The sequence below is a fragment of the Gobio gobio genome, assembly GCF_949357685.1.
Source record: "Gobio gobio genome assembly, chromosome: 12".
Lineage (NCBI taxonomy): Eukaryota > Metazoa > Chordata > Actinopteri > Cypriniformes > Gobionidae > Gobio > Gobio gobio.
In genome coordinates this window covers 52033347-52043346 of record NC_137105.1, presented here as the reverse complement: position 1 = coordinate 52043346, position 10000 = coordinate 52033347, and the positions used below count along the sequence as shown (strand labels likewise).

Here is a 10000-nt window from a genome sequence, read left to right as displayed (position 1 = left end):
TGGACTGCTTTGCAAATGAGAGTCAGTAAAACGCAGTATTTGCAAAAAAAGCTGCTTCTCAAAGATGGATCAATACCAACTATTTGTCCAATGTCATATTCAGAACATGTAAGTACTACAATGTATAATGTGTGTTTGCAATCACTGGGATTGATCTTATAATGGAAGGATACCATTAATTGAAATTGCTCAATATAGTCAAGAATGTGTTAATGAAAGATTGTGTCCTGAAGTAATCACAGACATGCTGATAAATCAAGTCAACGGACAACAGAAGCCTCGAGAAGTGTGTGAAACTACTTTCATAAATTCAGAATCTGACATTTCTAGTCCAAATCTTTGTTACTAATTCAAAAATGTCCTGTTAAAACTAGCAGCAACATCTGAGAAGTTGCTGGAGTAACAAGACGGATATTGCTTTAATACAATATGTTAAAGGGTTAGTTCACCCAAAAATGAAAATTCTGTCATTAATTACTTCCCTCATGTCGTTCGACACCCGTCAGACCTCCGTTCATCTTCAGACACAAATGAAGATATTTTAGTGTAAATCTGATGCTCTGAAAGGCCTCCATTGGCTCAATGCACTTTACACTCTCAAGACCCTTAAAAGACACTAAAGACTAAAGTTACAAAGTCCATCTCACTACAATGGTTCTACAATAACTTTATGAATCGGCGAGAATAGTTTTTGTGCACAAAAAAACCCTAAATAACAACTTATATAGTGATGACGATTTCAAAACACGGCCTCATGAAGCTTCGAAGCGTTATGAATCAGTGAGTCGATTCAGCAGTTTGAATCACCAAATTTCAGCAGTTTGACACGCAATCTGAATCATGATTCGACTCACTGATTCATAACACTTCGAAGCTTCATGATGCCTTGTTTTGAAATCGTCATCACTATATAAGTCGTTATTTAGGGTTTTTTTGTGCACAAAAACTATTCTCGCCGATTCATAAAGTTATTGTAGAGCCGCTGTAGTGAGATGGACTTTGTAACGACGTCTTTAATACCTTTTAAGGGTCTTGAGAGTGAACCGTGCATTGAGCCAATGGAGGCCTTTCAGAGCATCAGATTTACACTAAAATATCTTCATTTGTGTCTGAAGATGAACGGAGGTCTGACGGGTGTCGAACGACATGAGGGTCAGTAATTAATGACAGAATTTTCATTTTTGGGTGAACTAACCCTTTAAATAATCAAGTTAATATGGAGTAACTTACATATTAGACACAATATTGCCAGTTACTTTGTCCATTTTAAAGAATGGTTTCACACACAGACACACTGACAACAACCGCGTTTTGTTCTTGAATGTTTGAACAAATCGGTTGAGTGAATAATACAATGACTTGTTCATAAAAACACTCACTGTGTCTCTTGAAAAGACCAAAAACTGTTGCGTAATTTTAATTACTATGCATTAACCTTTACATAGTGTGACTATAATGTGAATATAGTCACTCAGATCCAATATAACATGAACCGAGGTTCCTAATGTTTATAGGACACACCTAAAATAAGACCAGCATGCTCAGTTGTGCGGGCGTTGTTGAGGCGTCTTACTTTCACAGACGTGGCGTGTGAGGAAGGTTCCCGCCATCCAGGGTTTCTGGTTGTAACCAGGGCAACAGTGGTCACAGCTCTCCCCACAAGTGTTGTGTTCACACTCACAGCTGAATTTCTGACATGGAAACCAAACAGTCAATCAAACCCACTGTGTGCCATTCAGAAATGATTAGAGACGAGTTTCATGGCGTATTTCTAAAAAACAGATGATCAGTGTTAAAAATGACACCTACAGAAACATGCATTAATCTATATTTGTCAAACTTGATGTTCTGATGATAGTGAAGCTAGTGGTAGACAAATATGATGACACACAGGCGCCACAAAATACAGCATTATGATCATATCAGGCACAAATGCAACTATCTAGTTATTGAATGTTTTTAACTGCTGTGTGTGCATGCTTCATAAAGGCCAAACGTGATTAGTAGTCTCTAATTAGCATCTTAATAATAAAGCTCAAGCAGTAAACCTCATTAAAAGTGCACACAGGATACTGATTATTTAGCTTTCGATGACAAACCTTGGTGTCTGTGTTGAGAGGGCAGGCCTTAGCGTGACCGTAACAGATGCACATGCCTCCTACTGATATATCCTTAATGGAGTAGTAATACTGAAAAACAAAAGCATTACGCAAACAGAAATTACTGCATACCAGTTTATCAGCACTCTTAAAACACCGGACGGTAAAAGAGGATATATTTATGTATACAGATGCAGTCGCACGGGTATATAGCCAACAATACATTAAATGGGTCAAAATTATTTATGCCAAAAATCATTAGGATATTAAGATTATGTTCCATGAAGATATTTTGTAAATGTCCTACCGTAAATATATCAAACATGTATTATTAGTAGTAATATGCATAGCTAAGGTCTTCATTTGGAAAACTTTAAGGGAGATTTTCTCAATATTTAGAGTTTTTTGCACCCTCAGATTCCAGATTTTCAAATCGTTCGGCCAAATATTGTCCTAACAAACCACACATCAATGGAAAGATTATTTATTCAGATTCCAGATGATGTATATTATATAAAATTGACCTGTATGACTGGTTTTGTGGTCCAGGGTCACATATGATGTGATCTGGACTAGGGTTGCAAAGGGTTTGAAAATTTTCCAAAAGTTTCCAAAAAATTCCCAAAAAAATTCAGAACATTTTCTGTAAACTTTGCAACCCTAGTCTGGACTGAGAAGTTCTGATGAGGAACTAATAAGTTAAACCGCCATGTTTTTCCAGCTCAAATTCCCATAACCCCTCACAGAACACAAGTTTGTGAAGCTCTTTTTAACCCAGAGTGTTTTACATGAATCTAAACAATGAATTGATCTAGATGCCGATGCTATAGGGCAGGGTTCCTCAAACTCCTCAAACTGTCCTGCAGAGTTTAGCTCCAACCCTGACCAAACACACCTGAGCAAGCTAATCAAGGTCTTCAGGATCATAGATATACATAATAAAGGCTAGATGTCTTACGGCGGAGTCTCTAACGTCATCACCGGCGGCCATCTTGTCACAGGCAAGCTTTCTGGTAGGCTCCTGATGTAAGGCGAGTGATCTGAACACAAATACTCTTATCTCGCTGAAATCTTGACGGATTTACAAATGGTTTGGTTTCTTACAAACGTTATTAACATGCCTATAATTCTGGATGCTTGAACAAATTATGAATAATTATTCATAAGTATGCAGTGTCATAACTACATCTCTAATGTTTATAACAAACCAAACAATTTGAAAATCAGTAGAAAATTGAGCAAGTTATGGTTATTTAAAAAGTACACGCACCATTAAAACACAATGTTAGGAGTGAGCGAGCTGACTGTGACAAGATGGCCGCCAGGTGCGGACGTCGACCTCCATTGGCCAGCAGCGCGGACGAGACATCTAGCCTTTATTATGGATATCTATGCTCAGGATCACTAGAAAATCACAGGATGGTGCACTTGATCAGGGTTAGAGCTAAACTCTGCAGGACAGCGGCCCTCCAGGACCGAGTTTGAGGAACTCTGCTATCAGGGGTCTGTGGTATGTGGTAAATATGACACTATTGCAAATGTACCGATCATACACCCTCATGGTGTTCGTCACCATTGTTTCGAGATGTGGCATTGAAACAGATCAATGTGTTTGACAGACACAGTGTTAAAGCGATAGTTTGCCCAAAAATGAAAATTGTCAGTTACTCAACATCGTTCCAAAGCTTTTGTTCATCTTCAAAACACAAATGAAGATATTTTTTTATAAAATCTGACTGATTTCTGTCCCTCTACTGAGAGTCCACGCTTCAAAAAGTTCATAAAGGTAATGGGTTAAAAAAAAACGAAGGACTTGTCCAAACTAATATGTTTTCGTTTGAAAACTCAACTTTATTTCAATGTTTTGGCCTTCCGTAGAGACGGTGTTTGTGCCACTGAAGACAGAGCTTTTTGAACATGTTCTCCCAAATATGCTGGGATTATAGATTGGGATTATGCAGATATGTATGGCAAGCCGTTTTGACTTTTATTAATTCACAGGATATTAATTCTTGAAATCAAGAATTCAATTGCCACTAGAGACGATGCTAATTTCTGATATCATGAATGTGATTTTTACTAGTAAGAAAGCCATTTTAGATTGATATCAGGAGTTAAATTATTGATATCAGAAATGCTACTTTTTTATATCAGGAATTGAATTTGAATGGCAGCCTATGGTGACATTTCACTAGTGAAAATTCAATTGTTGATATAAAAAATTAGTATATTAACTAGTTAAAAATTAAATAGTTGATATCAAGAATTCATATCCTGTGAATGTATAAAAGTCAAAACGGCTTGCCATATATATTCTTGGGATTATGCAAATATTCTCCCAGATGAATTTGAAATTGGCATTTTCCCATTGTAGTGTGGACTGTGAAAATGGAGCTATTACAAAACTATGACACGATGATGTTTAGTCACGTGACCAATCTTGTACCCATAATATCTACACTGTAAAAAAAATCCCTGTAAAATTTACAGTAAAAAACGGCAGCTGTGGTTGCCAGAACTTTTTAGGTTTTATGGGACAGCACTTAGTTTTCTGTCTATTTTACACTTCAAAACCATAATAATTACATGTATGCTGTAAAAAAAAAAATCTGTTAAATTTACGGTAAAAACTGGCAGCTGTGGTTGCAAGAAATTTACCGTAAAAAATATGGTAGCAATATTTTAGGTTTTACAGATTTAAGTTAAATTTACAATTAAAAAAAGTATTTCATTAAATTAAATAGTGTTAAATTACCAACCTATTGAAATACTAATATTTGTCATGTACCTTTGATATAAACTGACCACCAATCACAGTGGAGATGAGAGTCACATGATCAATCAAAGCTTTGGGAGGACAATACTCATATATAGAAGGTGCACAGCGTCATTCACACACACACTAAACGCCATCATGGTAATGCTGGGTACACACAAAAAGATTTTTAAACTTTTATAAGAGTTTCAAAATGTGAGAGACCACAAACATGATGATAAAAAATCAAAGATTTAACCGTTTTGTTCCCCTAGTGTGTGGAGTGCCGCAATGTGACCAGGAAAGCATACCACACACGAACAGATTCATTCACAAATAACAGAGTCCTGCCTGTGAACACAGGAAATCTCGCAAAATCTCTCGCATCAAATCATCTCAAACGTGATAGTCAAGATAATCGGGACTTTACCGAGGATTGTCGGAAGGGGAAATCGGCCCCAAATCGCCCTGATTATCTTTTTGTGTGTTCCCAGCATTACACACATGACATTTTAAAAATGAAATAAACATTAATTTAACAACATTAGATGTAACATAAAACCCTAATGTTGATAACTGATTAGACAAAACTAAGAAACAGTCATTTCAACGAAAATACATCAAATGTGAATTGTCACTCAGGGAATTCTGGGAAGGTCAATTTATGGTTTTTCACTGTAAATTACATGATTGACTTGTTCTTTTTCACTTCCAAAAACTGTAAATTTAATGGTATTTTACAGTAAAAGTTAGATCTATTAACCAATCTGTTAAACAATTCATTTTTAACCGTAGCATTTTTACAGTCTTTTACCGTTAAAATCATGATCATTTTTTACAGTGTATGGTTATATCGCCATTCTTGTGCCTGCTATTTACTTTCATAGTAAATATTCATATCACATTCCTCCAAAGAGGACAGAAAATGACTCGCAATTTCTGACATTCGGCAAAACATGATGAATATGATGAGTTTGTCCTCTGCTTTTAACCCATCCGAGATAGTGCACACAAATTAGGACTAATGAGAAGTGAACACACACACACACACACACACTCACACACACACACACACTGCAAACTGTGGACAGTGGAGCAGTCGGTGGCCATTTTTGCTGTGGGAGCGATTGGTGGTTTGGGGGCTTACTCAAGGGCACCTCAGTCATTTCCAGCCGGAATTGAGAATCGAACCTGCAACCAGTCAGACTCTAACCATCAGGCCACAGCCATTTGTATTTCAAATATGAACAACATCAGGGCGAGTCATTTTGGCTGAACTAACCCTTTAAACTGGGAAAGTCAACTTGCTATACTTTAAACGAGAATGACACACATCACCTTTAAATCAGCCATGCTTCACAGACTACAAAACCACTCTTTGAATGAAATAATCTGGGTACATTTATCCAAATTGCTCAATGCACGTGAGAAACATAATCCTGCGTTTCATAACGCGACTCTTCTTTGATGGAAACAGGTCAATCAGCGAGTTAATGAGTTTGTGGGAGGAAGTGGGTGGGTGGAGGCGTGTGATATGGTGTCTTTGAGGGAAAGAGCGGGCCGATTTGTTAATTACTGTGTGATTTTAATTAAAACCCATCTGTCTGAGGAGGAGAGGCTCGTAATGGATGAGGCGGCCCGGGCAGCATTAGCTCCAACCATCCACACACACACAGATGGCATACGCATGACACCGTGCGACGACACACACACTCTCTCAGCTCCAGCGGAGGCACTCACCCGTCTGCTGACGATGGCGTCGATGTCCCGGGGGTCATTGAGGGCGAGGGTCATGAGGTCGGCGTTTAGGGTGCGGATCCTCTGGAACTGCAGGCGGATGTAGCGCGCCGAGGTGAAGTTGAGTAACGTGGGCGATGGATCGTCTGCGCTGGGACGGCCGTTAATTAGTGAGGTGTGGATCTGAAAGAAAACAGGAAATGATGAATTGTACCAAGTGACTGTCTTTATGAGTGAGCCCTTGAATCATTCTCTCAACTGCGGAGCGGTTGTGCAACAGTTTCTTTGTTGGTGGGCATAAAAATAGACAACGCTCTATGTGTACAGGTACATAGTTTAAAACTTGCCTTGCCTATATACACTCACCTAAAGGATTATTAGGAACACCACACTAATATTGTGTTTGACCCCCTTTCGCCTTCAGAACTGCCTGAATTCTACGTGGCATTGATTCAACAAGGTGCAGAAAGCATTCTTTAGAAATGTTGGCCCATATTGATAGGAGAGCATCTGCAGTTGATGGAGATTTGTGGGATGCACATCCAGGGCACGAAGCTCCCGTTCCACCACATCCCAAAGATGCTCTATTGGGTTGAGATCTGGTGACTGTGGGGCCATTTTAGTTCAGTGAACTCATTGTCATGTTCAAGAAACCAATTTGAAATGATTGGAGCTTTGTGACGGTGCATTATCCTGCTGGAAGTAGCCATCAGAGGATGGGGACATGGTGCTCATAAAGGCATGGACATGGTCAGAAACAATGCTCAGGTAGGCCGTGGCATTTAAATGATGCCCAATTGGCACTAAGGGGCCTAAAGTGTGCCAAGAAAACATCCCCCACACCATTACACCACCACCACCAGCCTGCACAGTGGTAACAAGGCATGATGGAGCCATGTTCTCATTCTGTTTACGCCAAATTCTGACTCTACCATCTGAATGTCTCAACAGAAATCCAGACTCATCAGACCAGGCAACATTTTTCCATCTTCAACTGTCCAATTTTGGTGAACTCGTGCAAATTGTCGCCTCTTTTTCCTATTTGTAGTGGAGATGAGTGGTACCCGGTGGGGTCTTCTGCTGTTGTAGCCCATCCGCCTCAAGGTTGTGTGTGTTGTGGCTTCACAAATGCTTTGCTGCAGACCTCGGTTGTAACGAGTGGTTATTTCAGTCAAAGTTGCTCTTCTATCAGCTTGAATCAGTCGGCCCATTCTCCTCTGACCTCGAGCATCAACAAGGCATTTTCTCCCACAGGACTGCCGCATACTGGATGTTTTTCCCTTTTCACACCATTCTTTGTAAACCCTAGAAATGGTTGTGCGTGAAAATCCCAGTAACTGAGCAGATTGTGAAATACTCAGAATTGCTCAAAATTGCTTAAATCCCCTTTCTTTCCCATTCCGACATTCAGTGTGGAGTTCAGGAGATTGTCTTGACCAGGACCACACCCCTAAATGCATTGAAGCAACTGCCATGTGATTGGTTGATTAGATAATTGCATTAATGAGAAATTGAACAGGTGTTCCTAATAATCCTTTAGGTGAGTGTATATTGATATAACAAGTGCCATAAAGGTCACCAAATTGCATAGCATACCAAAAAAGTAAAAATGTTTTAAAAAATCAAAATGTAAAATAACTAATAAACAAAATAAATAAAATTAATTAATACGATCTATTGACAACCGTAATGTTGTTCCAAATGCAGCTCAAGGAAGTGATGTGTGTGTGTGTGTGTGTGTGTGTGTGTAGTACTGAGCTGTTTTTCTTGGGTTAATGGTGTGTGCTAATTAGTGCTGTGTGAGTTTATGATGTCTGTTTTTAAAGAAGATAGGGCAATATTTGAGTCCAGGCTTGATCTCCCCGCCCACCTCCCTCATTAGTATGGTACACACACACACACACACACACACACACACGCAATACAGTTCAATGTAGTCCTATGATCTGACAGCTGTAAATCTGACTTTCAGAAAACACACACACATTAAAACTGCTGCTGTAGGAGAACTTCCATCTCATCCATCATGCCTGTGTGGGTGTTGGTGTCAGCCTGCTATTAGCTGTGTGGGGAGGTTAGCAGCTGTATTAATGCAAACATGCATAATTCTACATGTGTTTGGTTTGTATGTAAATCTGCTCTGATATGTGTGTAAATGAGTGTGTTATTGTGTGGGCTCTGAATGAGAGGGGCACTGGAGTTTGCCTACAGTACGTGTGTGTGTGTTTGTGTGTGTCTGTGTGTGTGGTTGTGAATATATTTTATCTTGTCTATTTTCTCTAATTAAGAATCACAACTAACGAGGAAACTTAAGACGCAGTCGAGTGAGCATTTAAATGCATTTAAAGAGACAGTGAGCACAAAAATGTCATCATTTATTCTCCCTCATGACTTTCCAAACTCATACGTGTACATTGTAGCAAAATAATTTCAATAGATTTCTATGATTTTAGATTTTTTTCTGTGAGTAGTCAGGTGGGATAATGTATGTTCAGATTACCCGTGTGAGGTTAGCCATTTATAACACGAGGTCAGAAAAGCTGGTAAAATGGCAATGAAGAGTGGGCCATATAAACAATTTGCTTCTCTTTTTACGATTTCTACTTTGGACACAGTATCACCTCATGGTCTTCATGAAGAGTTTAACATTCGTCCTGTCCTTTAATGATTTATAATTGGCTTTAATCATTATTTTGTGATATTCTGTTGGGTGCAGGATTGTCATAATGTGTTGCAGTATAGTGTTTGTTGTTAGAAATGGTTATTTTGATGTTTTCTCTTTCAGTCTAACCCTTTACTCATCATTTTGGTACTACATGTGTATATAAATGGGAATGGAAATCTGAATTATGTAACCTTGATTAACATAATAATGAATTTAAAGCAAAAAAGTTAAAAGGATGATATGACCCCTTCAGAAGTCAATCCTGGCATTGAACCTTCTCATTAGGCTGTTTCTCACCTCGCCGTTCTCCAGAGGATGGATTTTGGAGTAGAAGGAGGTACAGATGACCTCATCATCATGCGTGTAGGACGGCGGGCCTGTCCTGGGGCTGATGTTGAAGCGTGTGAAGCACTCCGTGTCTGTGATAGCGTAATACTGCCACGGCGTGAATGTTTCACCGTCCAGAGAACGTTCCAGAATCCAGTTTCCAGGCCGAGGCGAGTTTGCAGCCTTCAGGATCACATAAGCGATCTGGAAGATCTGTGTGAGAGGAGAACGAGGAACAGAACATTAATTCCCATTCAGCCATTCCCTGGGTTAAAACAGCCCATTCACCGGGTTAAAACAACCCATTCACTGGGTTAAAATAGCCCATTCCCTGGGTTAAAACAGCCCATTCGCCGGATTAAAACAGCCCATTCACTGGGTTAAAATAGCCCATTCCCTGGGTTAAAACAGCCCATT

General features: G+C 39.2%; 1 protein-coding gene across 1 annotated transcript in view; it reads right to left on the bottom strand.

Moving 5' to 3' along the window:
- The window catches only part of LOC307134786 (laminin subunit alpha-2-like), a gene marked incomplete at both ends in the record, with an annotated part of 100668 nt that overhangs the window by 55268 nt on the left and 35400 nt on the right, over positions 1-10000 (bottom strand). Inside the window, 4 exons of the mRNA XM_079830783.1 lie at positions 1574-1691; positions 2100-2189; positions 6595-6774; positions 9554-9796. Of these exons, the coding sequence (XP_079686909.1) occupies positions 1574-1691; positions 2100-2189; positions 6595-6774; positions 9554-9796 (631 nt within the window). The remainder of the gene's footprint in view (positions 1-1573; positions 1692-2099; positions 2190-6594; positions 6775-9553; positions 9797-10000) is intronic.